At 44.0% G+C, this 17,992-nt stretch overlaps 5 protein-coding genes across 7 annotated transcripts; 3 read left to right on the forward strand and 2 right to left on the reverse strand.

Moving 5' to 3' along the window:
- The first annotated feature begins 1,268 nt into the window (after positions 1 to 1,268).
- LOC125764426 (sideroflexin-1-3) lies at positions 1,269 to 3,959 on the forward strand. The gene is made up of 5 exons (XM_049428658.1): positions 1,269 to 2,083; positions 2,210 to 2,558; positions 2,685 to 2,770; positions 3,186 to 3,313; positions 3,404 to 3,959. The coding sequence occupies exons 1-5, from the start codon at positions 1,923 to 1,925 to the stop codon at positions 3,646 to 3,648; spliced, it is 969 nt and encodes a 322-aa protein (XP_049284615.1). The 5' UTR covers positions 1,269 to 1,922; the 3' UTR covers positions 3,649 to 3,959.
- A 957-nt stretch (positions 3,960 to 4,916) lies between these two features.
- Positions 4,917 to 8,084, reverse strand: LOC125764424 (ran-binding protein 3). 3 transcript variants are annotated; one of them, XM_049428656.1, is made up of 5 exons: positions 7,979 to 8,084; positions 7,542 to 7,667; positions 6,255 to 7,330; positions 5,928 to 6,023; positions 4,917 to 5,842 (listed from the first exon to the last, which is right to left on the reverse strand). In XM_049428656.1, the coding sequence occupies exons 2-5, from the start codon at positions 7,555 to 7,557 to the stop codon at positions 5,570 to 5,572; spliced, it is 1,461 nt and encodes a 486-aa protein (XP_049284613.1). In that variant the 5' UTR covers positions 7,558 to 7,667; positions 7,979 to 8,084; the 3' UTR covers positions 4,917 to 5,569. The 3 variants fall into 3 exon arrangements, with proteins under 3 accessions (XP_049284613.1, XP_049284612.1, XP_049284614.1); XM_049428655.1 differs by lacking the exon at positions 7,979 to 8,084 and adding an exon at positions 7,771 to 7,893; XM_049428657.1 differs by lacking the exon at positions 7,542 to 7,667 and having other exon boundaries at positions 7,979 to 8,079.
- Positions 8,085 to 8,092: 8 nt separating this feature from the next.
- On the forward strand, positions 8,093 to 10,117 carry LOC125764422 (puff-specific protein Bx42). The gene is made up of 2 exons (XM_049428653.1): positions 8,093 to 8,494; positions 8,577 to 10,117. Exons 1-2 carry the CDS (start codon positions 8,095 to 8,097, stop codon positions 10,010 to 10,012), a joined length of 1,836 nt encoding a protein of 611 aa, XP_049284610.1. The 5' UTR covers positions 8,093 to 8,094; the 3' UTR covers positions 10,013 to 10,117.
- Positions 10,118 to 10,320: 203 nt separating this feature from the next.
- Positions 10,321 to 13,665, forward strand: LOC125764423 (TBC1 domain family member 22B). The gene is made up of 5 exons (XM_049428654.1): positions 10,321 to 11,583; positions 11,654 to 12,183; positions 12,261 to 12,443; positions 12,527 to 12,750; positions 12,824 to 13,665. Exons 1-5 carry the CDS (start codon positions 11,000 to 11,002, stop codon positions 12,956 to 12,958), a joined length of 1,656 nt encoding a protein of 551 aa, XP_049284611.1. The 5' UTR covers positions 10,321 to 10,999; the 3' UTR covers positions 12,959 to 13,665.
- A 187-nt stretch (positions 13,666 to 13,852) lies between these two features.
- Positions 13,853 to 17,835, reverse strand: LOC125764420 (uncharacterized). Its single transcript, XM_049428650.1, has 5 exons — positions 17,314 to 17,835; positions 15,772 to 17,222; positions 15,444 to 15,648; positions 15,187 to 15,359; positions 13,853 to 15,112 (listed from the first exon to the last, which is right to left on the reverse strand). The coding sequence occupies exons 1-5, from the start codon at positions 17,534 to 17,536 to the stop codon at positions 13,934 to 13,936; spliced, it is 3,231 nt and encodes a 1,076-aa protein (XP_049284607.1). The 5' UTR covers positions 17,537 to 17,835; the 3' UTR covers positions 13,853 to 13,933.
- Positions 17,836 to 17,992: the final 157 nt, after the last annotated feature.

Below are 17,992 nucleotides of genomic sequence, written 5' to 3' on the forward strand. Positions count from 1 at the left end.
TTGAATCGAAACATCCTTCCTTTGGCTATTTCCATGCGCTAAGTTCCACTTTCCTTACTTCAAATTGTTCACTGTGAAGCTTCATGAATTACAAGAGCAGTTTGAATGCAGATGCGCGTTTTTTTTTTTTCAAACGCTTTCCAGCAAACGAAAAGCCGTTTTCAGTGTAGTGTGGCTACTTGCTAACAGATGGCGCCAGACACATAAAAAGAGAAAATTAACAATGAATGGCATCTCTTGCCAGATAGAATACCCAAGCAGCTGTAAATACTCTACAGCTGACCGGAGAAGTGAAGTGATTACACGGATAATAGGCACATTTCATTTTATTGATAACTATTATTGTGTAATGTGTTGGTGGGTTTTTAAAAGTGTACGGTGTTATTTTTGCCGTTAGTTTATCGTTGCTCGTTTATTTGAATCGCCTTTGGAACTATTAACTCCCGAGCTGCACAGATAACCTGATACACGATTAAATTGCACCTGAATTAACGGTATTCCTCTGCAGATGCAAGTGCTAGTAATTTTAAATTGCTAAACACAAAACGCATTGTTCGCGTAAATCGGGAGCTGACTGTATATCTACTTCTTCTTCTTCTTCTTCTTCTTCTTGGCTAAGCCACCTTACAGATCACGCCGGCCATTTATGGCTTACTAGACTTATTTTTACCACGTAGCCGGATAGTCAGTCCTTGCTACGGGGGGACGGTCCGCATGGGATTTCAACCCAGTCCTGCCGTGTGGACTGGCGCCGTTTATCACATACACCACCGGGCCCCTGACTGTATTTATCAATACATTTTTTTACATGAACCATAGCGAACAGAATAGCAAAATCACGTTTTATCACACACATTTCAAATCCATAATCTAGAAAGACTAATTTGGGTACTCTATGCGTTTCTCTTTTAATGATTTTCATAAGTTTTGAAATAAAAAGCAGAAATCCGTACAACTGACACCGTTTATGCTTCATAATATATTTTCACTAGGCTTTGAGAATGAATTGCACAAATCTCAGCGAACAGCAGTTAAATTTGTCAGGCATTCACATTACTAAATAATGGCTTATACATAATCATAGTGAAGTTTTAACTTACTTAACAACATGTAAATGGTGAGGAAAACGTGCCTGAGAAAAATGCCTCAATTAAAAATTTAGCGTGCGACAGCATTTCGCGGCGCGCATTTTCCTTCTGTCAAACGGTTCATTGCTGGATTTGCGCTACGTTTCAGAGGTGCTAAACTATTTTTAAAAAAGAACTGTGTTTACTTATTTTGTTTCTTTATGCATGTTTGATCAGTAATCGATCGACATTCGAACTATTTTAGGATAACATTTTTGTCTTATTTTTAAAACGGGTATTATCCCCTAAACATTCCTATCATATTCTCCCACCATAATCTGTCAAATCGAAGAGCAAAAAAACAACAGGTCGAACCCGTCCGCTACTGATAGCAAAAACAATCGTTGCTAGACTATCCGGGCACAAAATCAGAAGCTGTCCATCTTGTACACACTCCCCTCTTGTGTAGAACAACTTTACACCCGTAGTCGCCGGGGACGTATTTGCGTTCGGAATGCTAATTTAATGTTTCTTTATGAGGCATGGTCGTGTGCGTGCCATTGGAATACGTACCTAGGCTTCCGTAACACTCGTGCTTATCAGTGAATGGTAGTGAAGAGTACGATTCGTCCAGCCCGAAATTGAACCGCAACGTTGTCCGCAGTGAAACCGTCGTTAGTGTTTGAGCGAGATCCGCCTCGAAAGGTGTGAGAACCGAAAGCCGTCGCCACAGTTCGGGTCCATTTTACAGAAGGTAACCTAGCGAGGCCTACTGGGACCTACATCCACCCACCATCCCGTCACCGTTCGAGCTTACATAATCATCAGTCATACCGATACTTGTCGCCAGTTACCATGGCAATCGAACTACCTCGCGTTAATCTAGACGAGCCGCGCTACGACCAAAGTACCTACCTTAATCGTGCCAAGCATTTCCTTATCGTGACCAATCCATTGAATGTGTTCGCCACCGAGGAGCAGCTAGACCGGGCCGCCCGAATTGTGCGCGACTATCGGTAATGAACCTACAGTGTCTGACCTCCTGCTGGAGAAGTCAACATCGACCAGTGCGTACTCTGTCCCATGCCCTTAACGCATGCATTTTGCTTTGCTTCCTTGCTTCCATTTTTCGTACTACCTAGCGCCGGTAAACCCGTCCCAGATGTCAGCAGTGTCGATGAGCTATGGAGCGCCAAATACCTGTACGACAGTGCGTTCCACCCGGATACGGGGGAGAAGATGTTGCTCGTCGGCCGCATGTCGGCACAGGTCCCCATGAACATGACCATCACTGGATGCATGATGACGTTCTACAAGTCGACGCCCGCCGTCATTTTCTGGCAGTGGTTCAACCAGTCTTTCAATGCCGTGGTCAACTACACGAACCGTTCCGGTGCGTCACCCATCAGCCAGGAGCAGCTGCTGACTTCATACTGCATGGCAACAGGTGGCGCCCTGGTGACTGCACTTTCGCTTAATCGGCTCGTACGGGTAGGTAGCGTTCCTTCATTCGTAACCGTCATCCGGGGGATTCCCTGCAAAGGTCTTGGCATGTGCCCGCGCATCTGTTAAGCATGAGAGAATTCTGATTTTTTTCTTTTGTTTGGTTCACTCTAGAACGCTCCCCCGCTTGTCGGACGCCTTGTGCCGCTTGCCGCTGTCGCCGCAGCCAATTGCATTAACATTCCGCTAATGCGCATACAGTAAGTATTGCCAAAGGGTTGTGAACGTGTTGCATCAAATAACGCTGAGCACACAACATGTGGTGCTTCGTTTGGCTTCTGCTCAGTGCTTCACTTTGACTCCTTGTGGTACGCGTTGGGAAAAGCACGGATGAAGCAAAGGGAATTCAAAAATAGAACGACCAATGACGCGAATCGGGTTGGTGTGGTTGTTACCATGAAACTGAAAAGGAAATGAGAAGGGGAGGGTGACAACGGGTCTTGACATTGGGAGATTCCTCGTTATTTATGAATCAAAAAAGAACCAAATCATTGTTTCTACATGCGTTTGCCATATGAGCGTCATCCTGAAGTGGAGAACACGGGGAATCCAAGAAGCAAAAACAAAAAAAAAGTTGAATATACGTTTACCCTTGAATTTTCTTCGTGCGTTTAGAGAAATCAAAAACGGCGTAACTCTGCTGGATAAGGATGGCAATGAACTGGGCCAATCGGTACGGGCAGCAAAGGAAGGAATATCTGCCGTCACTTTCAGCCGTATCCTGATGGCAATGCCTGGAATGGGTAATATGTTTGTGTATTTTAGTTGTATTATGGTTGCATTATGGGCTCTCGTGATTAACACTACTTTGTTTGTCCACACTCCCTCGACAGTCTTCACACCGGTGCTGATGAATACGTTGGAAAAACGAGGCTTCCTGCGACGATTCCCATGGGCGAATGCACCGATACAGACGCTGTTCTGCGGTTTATGTCTCACTTTCGCGACGCCACTTTGCTGTGCGCTGTTCAGCCAGAAGGCTTCGATCAATGTGGCCAGCCTCGAGGAAGATATGCGCGAGAAGCTACGCAAAGAGCGTCCCGAGCTTGATGTCGTATACTACAACAAGGGGCTGTAAGCAGCCCCAACCGTTTGCGTTTCCGTTGGATCTGTAGCGGAGAATCGGGTTCTTTTTTTTCTTGCAATACGTTTGCATTTAGTACAATGAGCTTTGTCCGTCGGATTTCCAATATTGCATTTTTATCTCACATGATACGACTCACACACACACTCCACTTGCCATATTTGTTAACGAGACTTCTCGTAATCCATTAAGCAAATTCGTTATTTTTCTGTTTTGCTCATGTCCACGTAGCGTTTAGCTTAATGATACAAAGCAAAAGAATATATATGTGCGTGCGTGTATGACAATAAATGTAGCTCCTCGTATCTCTTCGTATACTCTCCAAGCGCCTCTTTAGCGATGATGTGAACTGATGGTGTAAGTCTTCATCGTATGGCACAAATATTAAATAAACGCCTGCTGTAAAGGCAAATGCCCTACGCTTTAATCTATCTTTCAGAAAGAAATTACCTTGGAACAGGATTCCATACACTAGTAGTATGCTTCTTGCCTTTTGTGCCAACTTGTTGGACAACAATTGATTTAATACGCTTCTTTATTTCTCTTTATCCATTGTGTTTGTTGCCGTATGATTTTAGAATTGGTTCAGGGTTTGTTATATAAATCAGTAGCACTGAGCATTAGTGCTTGGTTTGTTTTGCCTTCAAAGAAATTATGTTTAACATATGCAGCAATCAACAACGGTGGTTTACAAACCGCAATTTTACAATAGTGCATGATCGCCGTTGTGTTACTAATATCCATCTTTCGTTTCTCTTCGATTGCAAAACGATCTTCGCCGCCGAAAAGGATGAACCAAACAAATATGTAAAACTAAAAAAAAAAACTATTCCAGACACAGTTTCATAAAATCCTGATACATGAATAAAGTTAAAAAATCTTGCTATATTCCGTATGATTAAGATCGCAAACCATGCCTCCCCTTATTGACCAGTTGAATACTGCAGAATAACACTGCTTCTATCCTTCTACTGCACCACTGTGAACACATGAGCGTTCATAAACGCCGGTAAACCTTACAAAAAGAAAGATACGTTCCGTCACAATCCGGCACAAAATCAGGAAAGGCCTTTTCCCCCAATTCTACGATCACAAGCTACTCCTTTCATCAGTCGGGAGATGAATCCATTTACTTCTTCAGTTAGCTTCGCGTACTGCACCACACATGTTCCGTTCTATCCAAGTTCTATAGTTAAGCTGTACTAAATACGTTTTCGTTTCTCGCTACAGTTTCGGGTTCTCTAGCACGCCAGGTTAAAATGTTTTACAATAGAACATCTTGAAGGGTTTACTCGAAGAAGAAAAAAGAAACACGCGAAACTAAGTCCACTTGTTGCATTTTACAAAACATTGCCACAGTAATTGTATTTTGTTTTCGTGCGTATCGTATCTAAAAGTGCATTTTTGTTTCTCACGATATTTGCTCTACCAATATGATCTACATTTTCACAACAGGTAAATGTTCTTCTCTACACCAAATGTAATTACGAATTCCGCTTGTTGATAGTTTTTAACACGGAACAGTAGATCGCAACTAGCAATGTATTGCTTTCCACACTTTCAATTCTTCCATTTAGGGAAGGTCTGTTTAATTTAATTTCTATTAGATATTCGACCATTTTAGTGTTTCCAATCGTTTCCATGCATGCTCTGCCTCATCTCACGTTGTCTTATATGACTGATATTCATGTCCACAATTAAAACTAACGATAGGAATTTAACAGTGGCGAATGTTCAGAATATACGAAAACAAAAATAACACTTGCAAGGAACCGTATGAAGTTATCGTATCATCTTATTATAAGGAAATCGTTCAAAGATGCATTAGAAAAAACGACATTGATAGTACATGGAAGTAAGAAAAGAAGTGATCAGAATGCGCTACCAAGCAGTACAAGAATAGTGTGGTCCTATTTTAAGAGGAGGGCGGTGCCGTTATGCTAGACCGTTTCTTCAAACTCGGTTCATCCGTTTCTGCATTGGGAACTAAATTTTCCATATCCACCGGCACAGGTATTGTGGAACCATCGTCCGCTTCCGCGTCATCTATGCAGGAGGGATCGACAGGAATGACAGTTTTATTATCGTCCTTGTTTTCCTTCGCTGCTTCCATCTCGGCCGTTTGTTTTGCCGTTTCGATGCGCTTCGAAAGTTCTTTGTGGAGTTTCGTAATCACATCTGGGCGGGACTGTATTGAAATGGCGAGAAAATGTTGTTATAATTTTGTGTATATTCAAAGAAGCTGATCAACGCATTTTGCATCGAATATTTACCATCACAAGAAATACTTTTATCTGTCCACTGCTGTCAATAGCTGTTAGACGCAGACTTTTTTGACTCGGTTGTTGTGCCACCATTCCGGCCCATACCTGAAAAAATCGGACAGAACATTAACTTCTCTCCAATCTAATTCAACGGATTATTCGTTGGCCAGTATAGATAAATGTTGTCAATAACGAAATAAATGCTTTTAGACAAATGATAAGAAATCCTAGTGGTTAAGTGATCCCATATGGGGAATCATATCGACGTAGATAACGTCCTGTTCACTTAACGTAAACTGAATGCCCTTAGTTAGCTTTTTTTTTTCTTTTGCCTACCTTTGTGTTGATCAAAACACGTAGATTTCCGGACTGCCGAAACACAACACGAGATTCATTGTTGTCTTTGTCGTTAAGTCTCAGCGTGCCGTGCCCACGCTCTTCCCAGTTTGACTTTGCAAATGCGAACAGCTTGCAGTTAATTTCCACCACATTCCGTTCATCTTCCTCGCCAGTGATTGTTTCCACCTCTTCATATTTGCGCTTTAAAGCTCCCCGGCTCTCTTCATACCGACGGGCCGCTTCTTCCAGGCTTTCGCAATCCTTTGGCTCCCTGCTGCTGCCATCGGACGAATCTGATCCTTCCTTGCCGGGCGTGGTTCCAGTTGCGTTCGATACTGCACTGGTTGCATTAACCGTACCGCCGGAACCAGTTTCGCCTCCAGTTACTGCCACGCTGGTAGCGAATGAAAAGCCAGTGGTCGGTAGATTATTGCCGCTGGCGTTATTCAGATTCTCACCCGTCACGCGTTCATGTACATTCTGACCGAAAACGAAACCGCAGGAAGCTTCACTGAGCGCCGATTTTTTAACGTTTGCGAACAGATTCGATTTTGGCAGGGAGGCACTCTTTAACTTTGCCAACGGATCGATATTGTTGCTGTTCGTACTACTGTCGCCGTCCTTTTCAATAGCCGATTTGCTACTTTCGGCCGAATTGGCTTTGGCATCTGCCTCCGATGGTTCATCTTCGCTGAACTGCGTCTTCAGGAAAGGGTTTGTGGAAGCGATACCACCCGAGTCGTTACCATTTTTGTCTGCCGCACCATTGCCTTCTTTGATTCCTCCGATTCCTCCAAATGTAAGCTGTGATGGTTTTAGCACGCTTGGTTTCAAGTTAAAGCTATTTCCCAAGCTTGCACCGCCACCGACAGAACCGGCAAGTGACGGTGACGATGATATGCTATTGCTCGATGAAGATCCACCTCCACCAAGAAACGAAGCTCCACCGAAGGTAGACTGTCTAAGGACGCTTGATTTCAGCTGGAAACTGGACGGCTGCACCACACTACTCGAGCCATTGCTACTGTTGGATTGAGATGATTCTTGTTCCTCGTTCAACATGTTGTCTTCTCCTGTACGGAAAAGAAATAGGAAACGTAGAAACGGTCGCATGAAAACATTGAATGCAAACAATCACAAGCAACACCGTTTCCGAACATTTTCTGAACTCATTCGTAAGTACTACATCAAATTACCGATGTTATCGAAATTTTCTCCACGCTTCACTTTGAATGTAGTTGCATAAATCATACACTTATCGGTCACGAAATGTATCCAACTTACTTTCCACATTCGCCATTCGATAATATATGTGGTGCCCTTAGGTCTTGATGGTGGAAACTTCCAGGATGCTGCTCTCACGATTAACGTGTCGGTCTAGCTTACGTACAACAATATGTGCTTGCGGTGCTGCGAGTCGTAGAGTAAACAGTGTTAGATATTGCGAAACCAAGGACAATGAGTATAGCGATACAAAGTGCTGGGAAAACGTTTTGTCAGCATCAAAACCGACCTAATCCACACCAATCGTCAATCGGATACAAAACGATCTGAAGTAGGAAACAGAGGCAAAGTGGACGACGCTGCACGACTGTCGAAAACCCGGAATCATGGAAGAAATCAAGTTGACATTTCGTGCACTGAATATTTCTAAAACTAAATCTTTCAGAACCTTAAATCCCTTGGTATGCGCCAAAATTGTGTTCTTGTAAAAACGTTACCTTTATATCTGCGATTTTAATGGGAAAAACTCTTCGACAATTCTTTCGTTTGCTGCATTGGGCCTCGCTGAACTATAAAGTACAACATCCATTACTATAAACGCCTCCTGTCGTGGATGTCATCAACGTCAATTCCAGTTGGATTTCTATCTGTCAAGACGACATTTTCTTTTTCACATCAACACAAAAAGGCCCAGCGTCGTAAAAGCAGCAGTAGCTGTGCATTTTTCTATTGTTTTTATCGGTGTTTGTTGGCTTGTCGTGGATTACAGCTTGTATGCGAAAAAGGTATCGCTACAGGCATGTCGCTGTCTACTGTGTTACCCGCCCCATCGAATCCCGTCTGGGATCGGGACGATGAGCGCAAAATGAAGACACCGTCAATGGGCGCACTGGTAAGTGCCAAGGTTGCAGCTCCACCATACGGGCAGCGTAAGGGCTGGATACCCCGCACTGATGCTGATTTCGGCGATGGAGGTGCCTTTCCGGAGATTCACGTAGCTCAGTACCCGTTAGGTAAGAAATTATAAGAAGTCTTAATATTTTAGAATTGTTTCTATTACCGCTAATTGCATCCCACTTGTTCATCTGCTGATAGGTATGGGTGCTCCCGGAAATGCATCCAAAAAATCGAATGCCCTCGCGGTGCAGTTAGACCAAACAGGAAAGGTGAAGTATGATGCGATCGCTCGGCAGGGTCATTCGAAGGATAAGATTGTGTACTCTAATATAAATCAATTACTTCCGGCTGAAGTATTGGCGGAAGACTCGGAAGAACTGCAATTGCCCGACCAGGAGACCATTAACGAGATAACCGAAAACACCCGCAAAGCGTTGGAAAAGTTGACCAACCAAAAGATCGTATCGGCTATGCCGGTGAGAGCCGCCGAAAAGCAAGCCCCAGCACAGTACATTCGCTACACGCCCTCTCAGCAGGGCGATGCTTTCAATTCTGGAGCAAAGCAGCGCATCATTCGCATGGTGGAAGCTCAAGTTGATCCGATGGAACCTCCTCGTTTTCGAATCAACAAAAAGATTCCCCGGGGGCCACCATCACCGCCGGCACCGGTACTTCACTCTCCCACAAGGAAAGTCACCGTCAAGGAGCAAAAGGAATGGAAAGTGCCACCTTGCATATCAAACTGGAAGAACGCGAAGGGTTATACCATTCCGCTGGACAAACGTTTGGCTGCTGATGGACGTGGACTGCAACAGGTGCACATTAATGAAAAGTTTGCCAAAATGGCTGAAGCGCTCTACATAGCCGATCGTAAAGCACGTGAGGCGGTGGAGGCTCGAGCACAACTCGAGAAGAAATTGGCACAAAAGGAAAAAGAGAAGAAGGAAGACATGCTTCGTCAGATGGCACAGAGGGCGCGTGACGAGCGAGCAGGCATTCGTCATCCAGACGCTGCTAACGAGAGTACCGCAGGAGGATCGACAACAACTGATCTGCGTGAGCGAGATGAGATTCGTGCTGAAAGACATCGGGAACGGGCTCGTGATCGCAACCTAGCACGAGCTGCACCCGAGAAACGTTCCAAATTGCAGCGAGAACGGGAACGAGATATATCGGAACAGATTGCGTTGGGAATGCCCGCCAAAACTAATCTGGCAGGCGAATCGCAATTCGATCAGCGTCTGTTTAATACCTCCAAAGGTATGGATTCTGGATATGGAGATGACGAAGCTTATAACGTTTACGATAAACCTTGGCGCGAATCAGGCACTCTTGGTCAGCATTTGTATCGGCCAAGCAAAGCAATCGATAACGATGCATACGGTGCAGATCTGGACAAGATCGTAAACACCAACAGGTTCGTTCCAGATAAGGAGTTCAGTGGCACAGATCGCAGTGGCCAAACTGTCCGCCAGGGTCCGGTACAGTTCGAAAAGGAGGAAGATCCATTTGGTTTGGATCAATTCTTGTCGATGGCCAAGAAAGCACCGAAACGGAAAGAAGATTCATCTGCAGGAGCTAGTGGCAGTGGCAGCAGTAGCAGAGACAAGGACCGTAAGAAACGTAGAGATTAGATTGACAAAAATCCAGTTATGTCGTCCTGGCACTTGGTTGGTATTGATTTAAATTAAACGATTAAACTGGTATTACCTAAATAAAATTCAAAAGATAGAAAATAACCGTCTCTGCCTTGCGTTTACGTATACAAAATATTTACTTTACCTAGCCAGGAAAAGAATACGAAATCGTCCGAAAATAATGTAAATAAGGCTATAAAAAAATAAGGCTCGTGCTGCCATCGCCGTGATTTCTTCTAAGCAAGGATATCACGCGTGTACCGAATGGTAACGTATGTTCAACCGTATGGTATAAACGCACCTGTACGATCTGAACTGTCAAATGACGATGGAATGCCAAAATAGAAAAAAAGAAAGCAAAAAACATTGTTTCGTTTGATACAATTTGCCGAAACAATTGTCGTAGCGGGGCCGTGAATTTGTGCTACGTTTTTGTTCTTTTAATTTAATTGCTTCTCGTCAAACGCAAAACATAGTTGTCTCATAAATGATCGAGTTGGGTCGCGTAACTGTTTGTAGCGAAGAATCGTGTAGAGTTCCCTGGTGGCGGTCGTGTTGAACAATTCTCTACTCTCGGACAAGATAATTCCAACTCGTTGGCATCCTCCCCCTACATTGTACGACAATGACCCAGCCCCTATCGGGTGACAATAGAAGGAGTAGACAACAAGATAAACTTGTTAACGGTGTTGTTTAGCGAATTGGAATCGCCGCGTATCTTTGTTTAATTGAACTTTATCGCAAGCCGCTGTTTTCACTGGCATTGCTCATATCCAATAAGGTCATCAACGTGAAGTGAAACTGAATATTTGTACGCGCTTCTAGCTGTGTTCTAGTCACGGCCATCTTTGACATTGTCACCAATATTGGATCAAAATTTCGGCCGGCCAAGGGGAAAAAAGTTCTTAAAATATCTACCCCTTACGTTTTGGACACCACTCACTGTTACCCTTTGCATTTTTAGCCCTTAGCTGGGTGGGGGACATGAGTAGCAGTCGCGCCAGTGCTAGTACTGCCGGTGGTACTACTACTTCGGCTGATGGTTCGACTGCCTCCTCTTTTTGGCGCAACAACAGCCGTACGATTCCCGGTCGTCCGACAACGGTCACTAATCGCGTAGGCAGTGGACGACCGATCGGATCTAGTTCGTCCGCTGGAAGCTCATCCTTTCAGGATTATCAGGACTCTGTCAGCGATGCGTGGGATTTGGGCGACGATGAATTTTGCATCATTTCCGGCGTAGTGGACACGCGCATATCAAAACGAGCTTCACAGACAGCCGCGCTAAATGTGATTAAAACCCACAAAAGTGGTACTGCTGGCAGTGGTCTCAAACAGCCGAATTCCATCCGCCCGGATACACCAGAATCAAGCAGTGCAGCAACAGGCGTAGGAACTGGTCGAATAGAGCAACAGCAAAGTGACAAAGGTTCGCACGTAACGGCAGTACTGCGAATAGAGAATTTAGATATTCAAACTCAACAACAGCAGCAGCAGCAGCAGCAGCAGCAACAACAACAACAACAACAACAGTCCAATGATGGAATGAGCTACGTGAACGATCATCGGTACGCGATCATCCTTAGGGCAGGTACCTATTGATCAATCATAATAACTGTGTGTGCTTTGTTATTTTAGCCTCCGCCAACGGTTTCATGCATACCCGGGACGACCTCAGTTGTTAAAACTCTCCTCAAATGTGGCCTCCAAGGACGTGGAGTGTGAATCAAAGTACGAAAAGTTTAGTAACATTCTTGAGGCACCACTACTGAACCTGATCGCCCTGAAAGAGCTTAGCTGGTCGGGCGTGCCACGTCGAATGCGTGCCGTTACATGGCGGCTTCTCTCCGGTTATCTTCCGACCAGCTTAGAGCGCCGTCAAACGGTACTGGAACGGAAGCGTGTCGACTATCGGAAGCTGGTACAGCAGTATTTCGATGCGGACTGTCGAGATGAAAGCCAACAGGATACGTACCGCCAAATTCACATTGACGTACCACGAATGAACCCACATGTGGCGCTGTTTCAGCAGAAGCTGGTGCAGGAAATGTTTGAGCGAATACTGTTTATCTGGGCCATTCGACATCCGGCGTCGGGGTATGTGCAGGGTATCAACGATCTCGTAACACCGTTTTTTATCGTCTTTCTTCAGGAAGCTGTTGGAGCGGGTATGAAAATAATGCTAAACGATACATCGTCTGGGATAATTAGTTTGATATTCGTTTTGTTTTGCATTTCTCAATAGATAAAGACCTGGAACAGTGCCAACTGAGTGACCTCAGCATCGACCAGCGGGACATCATCGAATCGGATTCGTTTTGGTGTCTGTCCAAATTTCTCGATTGCATTCAGGATAATTATATTTTTGCACAGCTCGGTATACAGGCAAAGGTTAATCAGCTGAAGGAACTGATACAGCGAATCGATGGTACGAAACCATGCCACACTGATCTGGCGGCACTGTTGTACTTTATTAATTATCGAGATGTTGTTTTCTTCACTTCATCATAGGGACGCTACACCGACATCTCCAAATGCACGGTGTTGACTATTTGCAATTTTCCTTCCGATGGATGAACAATCTCCTCACACGCGAACTGCCACTCTACTGCACCATTCGGTTGTGGGACACCTATTTGGCCGAGTCGGACGGTTTTGCCGTATTTCAACTTTACGTTTGTGCTGCCTTTTTGCTACATTGGAGAGAACAGTTGCTTCAGGAGAAAGATTTCCAGGTGAGTTTGCTTCTTTCATTTTTGGCTTGGTTTGGTGTTGTAAAGCTAATGTGTATCGTTCGCTTGAAAACAGGGACTCATGCTGTTGCTGCAAAACCTGCCAACACACAACTGGATGGATTCGCATATCGGAGTGTTAGTGGCGGAAGCGTTTCGCCTTAAGTTCACCTATGCCGATGCCCCAAAGCACCTCGAAGCCAAAAGTTGACCCGGAATGACACTGGACGGTGGGTATTATCACAACTACTGTAGAAACTATTTGTATAAGTTTATTTGAAACAACCGCGCATGTTGCTATACCATTGTGGACATCAACATAGCGAAAATCTACATAACCATTGATGTGAGAAGGAGCTGGGAGAAAGAAAATCCTATCCACCCATAATGGTATTATGATACGTATGACTGGCAGGGAAGCAGAGGCGGAGAGACTACCGATGGCAAAGGAATCATGAACGATAATACAGGCAGAATTTCTTGTAGAACAAGAGCTGCTTATCTACTTCTAGACAGAGGGAACAAGCGCCGAATGGCATATTAAAACGTGTGCCGTTGATACAAAAACAGCGTGATTGATTGGTCGCGTTTCAGATTGATTGTTTTATCAAAAGAAAATTACTGTTCGTTATCGATCTCTGTATAAACTCATCGAAATCAGAATGTTTGTTATTCGTACTTTTTTTTAATAAAATAAAAATCTGATTATACAAATAAATCCGCCAAGGTAGTAGCACACAACATGGAAACATCGAAGGCAAGTGACAACTGAGTGAGAACTCGTAAAGGAAGAACTGAAATGAAATTTGATTGTAGTAATGCATCGGACCGCGGAAGAATATATAAGTGGGGTATAACTGCAACCAATTAGATAATTGTAAGCAAATAAACGAATAAATCAACCAATATAGCTAACTTGATAGGAATTGTTTGCCAACAGTTTGTGATATTTCCGCCCTTCAACTACTTAGTGGAAGGAATCCGAACGGTGGAACCGCGTTGTTTCTTTTTGATTCAAATTAATTTGGTAAAGTTTTCTCATTCCTGGCTGCTTTAAAGAATGGTTCTCTGGTTTGGTTTCGTATTGTCACTCGTAACAAATCTATATTTTTCTGGACCATTTCATTATCGGTGTTAAGCATGAATAATAATATACAACAATAGATTGGATGGATGGTTAGCACCTTTAGTAACAGTCCGCATCATTAACTTCGGCCGCGTAATACGAAAACAAAACATCGTCCAAAAGGGATCCGAAACTTTCCGTATTCTCCAGCCATTGCTGTCGACTTGCCACGATCGAAGACAGATCAAGGGTTTGTACGCGAGTCAAAAACTCGACCGCACTAACCGAAGCATACTGTCGGAAAAGGTCGGCATGCCGAAGTGTTTCATCGCAACCACAATCGTCCCCCGTTTGGCGACCGTATGCTGTCGCTACGGTCGTCATGTGTGGGTTGTAAGTCACCGACAATAAATTCATATCGTTAAGGTTTACGATAGAATCAATTATTTCATCCGCATTGGCGCCGCTACAAGCAACGTTACCACTATTGTAATCCGCATCATTTCTACGCTGTTGTCTAGGAGGTATTACACCTGTCCCGCTAGAGCTTTGTTTCCCCATGGATGTTACCCCCGTACCCTGTTCAAACGGAGGTTGGATCGGATTTTGTGACGCATTCATTTCCATTGACGATCGTTCAGGAGGTTTTACTTCCGAGTAGTTTGTATCGATAACAGATAGTCTCCCGGACGTAAAGGGGGCGTGTTGTGAAGTGGGACTGACAGCCAAACCTTGCATCGTGGAATTTGGCGAAGAAACAGTTGCCGAAGATTCACCTTTCGTACCCGACGAATTCGTAGAAGATCCGGTTCCCGATAGAACGTGGTAGTAGTCCAGGAAGTTATACTTGTTCAAGTGTGACATCAATTTGTTTATGATTGCTATCGTTTCCTTGACCACTCCAAGATCGCAATCGTCTCCAAGGCAGGCGAGCACTACACCAAGGCACCCTCGCAATGAAAGCTCATTAAGTACCTTCATGAGGCGTGTTTGAATTTCGCGATCGGTAAGTGTAACGATTTTCTTATGCTCCTTCGAGAAGGTTACGGCCGGAAAGGTACCGTCGATCATGCCTTGATGCTGAAATTGTCGACACATAACAAGGCGCCAAAACTGAAGCGCATTGATCTTTACTTCCCAGTACAGATCGTTCGCGGCCGCATGTGCCAGCACCGAAAATACACTATCCAAGCATTGTGGTTGGATTTTGTGGTTAGCATAAATTTCCCTCACCGTATTCACTGCTTCACGGCGAACCACACCTTCACTTTCATTGTCGATCACATCGATCAGGTGATTCTGTTGGGTAAAAAGTAAATGTCAATAGTATAGGTGGTAGATCATATCGATGAAATGTGTTTGTTTCCTCATACCATTAAAGACAGTTTCGATAGGGAATGGTCCCACAGCAAACGAATCTTTACCATAAGTGTCAGACAGCGAAGGGCCGAAGCACGGACATACGCTTCGGTGTCGTTCTTGGCCGCAGCTTCCACCACCGGGATGATATCACAATCGAGAATGTGCTTTTGAAAAGCGGGAAATTCTGTAACAACATTGAAAGGGGTTCAATACGATTTTAAAATGAATTCCAAATCAGCGCAATTTTGTTTTCGAACGAATCTGTTACTGATTTCCGAAATAGTGACGATCGATGCAAGCAGCTCAAGGGCCGAATCTCTCGCCTCCCAGCTAAGATCGTGCAGCCGTTTGTATATTATGTGACCGACGTGTTCTAGTCCCGAGCCGGAAATGTTATCCATCAGCAGAGCAAGATTCGGTGCCAAAAAGTGTTCGATAGAGGTTTGCGTGAGCTTCAGCGCAAGTACAACCAACTGTGAAAATAGAAAGTAAAGGAGTGAAATTAATATTTTTGATTTTGTTATAATGATTGTTCAAATGGTGCGTTATGATGCCTGAGAATTATTAAAAGGGAAACCTTGATTACATTTACTTACCCTGGGAGGAAGATTGGGATTGGCAAGCAAGTTCAGCATAAAATTGACGATCGCCGTTGATTCGATGCACTCTTTCCAAGTGATTTTAAAATTTTCGATCAACGACATTAGTCCATTAATTATCGCCGATAGGAGATTGGGCTTGCTCAGCATTAGATCTGCCTTACCGAAGACCCTTCGTTCTCCCTCGACCGAGCAACACATATCGGGAAGGAACTCTTTCAGCAAGTATACGAATGCTTGAAACGCAATAACCGCCCTTGGGCGCGGTAGCTTGTGAGTAGTCACAATACCTTGAATGGATTTGCACGCCAGCTCGGTCACATTCAAGTTGTATGCCTGGAAAATGTCCCGGCAAGCGTAAATTAGCCGGATAGTAAACTCGCAAGCGATGTCGTAAAGCTGTGTGCAAAACTTTTCAATGTAATCCGGCAAATCTTTCGTGGCAAAGCATTGCATTTCATACACGACGGGAAAGAGCTGCAGCAGCAATATTTGATCACCGAAACGAATGCTTTGATTCTTCAACACCACCTCCTCCGGAGCACGATCACCAAGAATGCGCCATAAAGCGTGATGTGTTTCGGCCATCAGCATCACGTTCTGGACGTTACCGCGTCTGATGGAAAAGTTGACGTAGTTCAGAAAGTTTATGGTGTATCGATCGAAGGTCAGATCTACGGCGAACGTATCCTCTGGCGGAATTTCCATCGTGCACAACCGGGCACAGTTGGCAAAAATGTGCGTTTGCCAAATTTTGGCCAAGTACGTGTGGTCATGCATGGTGTCAGTAAATTTCCAGAGATTTCGCTCGAATTTGTACGTGTAAAGAATGAAGTACGCCACCCGTGTACGTTGTTTCGACTCGATAATTTTCCGAAACAGCGTTTGCATTAAGTTCAGCAGTGGGGAAATAATTTTTTGCGAATTATAATCGTTCACTAGTACTGCATCGTCTTGTTCGGGGCTTTTCCACACACAATCTATCAGTGGCGATAAGATGGTACGAACGATTTCCTTTACCTGCTCATAATCCCCCATTGCACAAAAGCGTTCCAAGACTTCGTAAATAAACAGTGATGTTTCGCGTGTTATGTAGATCGTCTGATACCCATTGTAGTAATCTAGACAGATCCGCCAAGAACCGGACTGCTTTATCCAAGCCATCCCCATGGCATGACGAGAGATGGCTTTCAGCACCAGCACATGGCCAAGTTTGATGGAAGGATTTTGCATCTTTCCGTTACGCTGAATACACTCCTGGAAACGATCCAACATACGGCTGCCGTTTTGAATGCGTGAAAAATCCCACTCATTCTCCACGATCATTCCCAGCAGCTGAAGTGTGAAGGCGCCAATATCTGTAGCTGGTGGACGATCACTTTCCCACTGCTGCAGCATTGTTTCTAGCCATTGGAAAACTTCCGGAGATTTCACCAGCTTGCGATGTTCTGTAAATAATGTAAGATGTTGCTCAGATGATTAACTTAATCGATACCACAACCGATAGGTTTATGACATGATACAAATATGTTCACTTACCCTCACAATACTTGCCGGACAGGTGACTGATAATCATTTCCAGATAGACATCATTGTTGATCTTAAAGCCTCGGTTGAGAAACGCGTTTAACACCTTGTGAAACTTTTCCTGGCACGTATCATCCGTTCGAGGGTGATCGCGATCTTGATCCGTGGAACTGTTTGTTCCCTTTGCCGTACCGTGCGCATCCATTGGTACTGGTGTATTGATTTCAGAAGCCATCGTTTTCTTATCACTAATGTTTATTTCAGTTGAACGCAGCACTCATTACTTGAAGAGCATTTTTATCAGCAAAACTTCTCCTACAAGAGCACCACGTTCTCGATATGCAAGGCACTACACGTGTGTGAAATCATTCGAGAAATGATAATTACAACGATAGTCTCCACAAAATTATACAGCCTAAGCAAAGACCGCGAAAACTTTGGATGCAAATAATCGTGTTTTCGAAGAGATTGTTAAATGTTGTGACAACCGACAGATAAACGGCATGTGACAGCTGCCAACAATATGCATCAAAATGAGAAACGCGGAGGTCAGTCAAATTTATACATCTGCAAATGTCTTCTGAATTAACGATTTTTACGAAAATATTCAGTTAATAATTTTAACATTTCTTGTTGGTATTCACAACATTCAAACATATGAACATTGTCTGTTACGAAAACTGAAAAAGAT

The sequence above is a fragment of the Anopheles funestus genome, chromosome 2RL, assembly GCF_943734845.2.
Source record: "Anopheles funestus chromosome 2RL, idAnoFuneDA-416_04, whole genome shotgun sequence".
Taxonomy (NCBI): domain Eukaryota; kingdom Metazoa; phylum Arthropoda; class Insecta; order Diptera; family Culicidae; genus Anopheles; species Anopheles funestus.

Coding starts and splice junctions, on each gene's coding strand:
- LOC125764426 (XM_049428658.1), top strand. CDS start 1,923: ATGGCAATCGAACTACCTCGCGTTAATCTAGACGAGCCGCGCTACGAC. Junction 2,771..3,185: donor ATTCCGCTAATGCGCATACA/GTAAGTATTGCC, acceptor TCGTGCGTTTAG/AGAAATCAAAAACGGCGTAA. Junction 3,314..3,403: donor GATGGCAATGCCTGGAATGG/GTAATATGTTTG, acceptor CTCCCTCGACAG/TCTTCACACCGGTGCTGATG.
- LOC125764423 (XM_049428654.1), top strand. CDS start 11,000: ATGAGTAGCAGTCGCGCCAGTGCTAGTACTGCCGGTGGTACTACTACT. Junction 11,584..11,653: donor AGCTACGTGAACGATCATCG/GTACGCGATCAT, acceptor TTGTTATTTTAG/CCTCCGCCAACGGTTTCATG. Junction 12,751..12,823: donor TTCAGGAGAAAGATTTCCAG/GTGAGTTTGCTT, acceptor GCTTGAAAACAG/GGACTCATGCTGTTGCTGCA.
- LOC125764424 (XM_049428656.1), bottom strand. Junction 6,024..6,254: donor GTGTTTTGATCAACACAAAG/GTAGGCAAAAGA, acceptor CGATTTTTTCAG/GTATGGGCCGGAATGGTGGC. Junction 5,843..5,927: donor TAAAAGTATTTCTTGTGATG/GTAAATATTCGA, acceptor ATTTCAATACAG/TCCCGCCCAGATGTGATTAC.
- LOC125764420 (XM_049428650.1), bottom strand. CDS start 17,536: ATGGCTTCTGAAATCAATACACCAGTACCAATGGATGCGCACGGTACG. Junction 17,223..17,313: donor GTCCGGCAAGTATTGTGAGG/GTAAGTGAACAT, acceptor CATTATTTACAG/AACATCGCAAGCTGGTGAAA. Junction 15,113..15,186: donor TATCGAAACTGTCTTTAATG/GTATGAGGAAAC, acceptor TTTACCCAACAG/AATCACCTGATCGATGTGAT.
- LOC125764422 (XM_049428653.1), top strand. CDS start 8,095: ATGTCATCAACGTCAATTCCAGTTGGATTTCTATCTGTCAAGACGACA. Junction 8,495..8,576: donor CGTAGCTCAGTACCCGTTAG/GTAAGAAATTAT, acceptor ATCTGCTGATAG/GTATGGGTGCTCCCGGAAAT.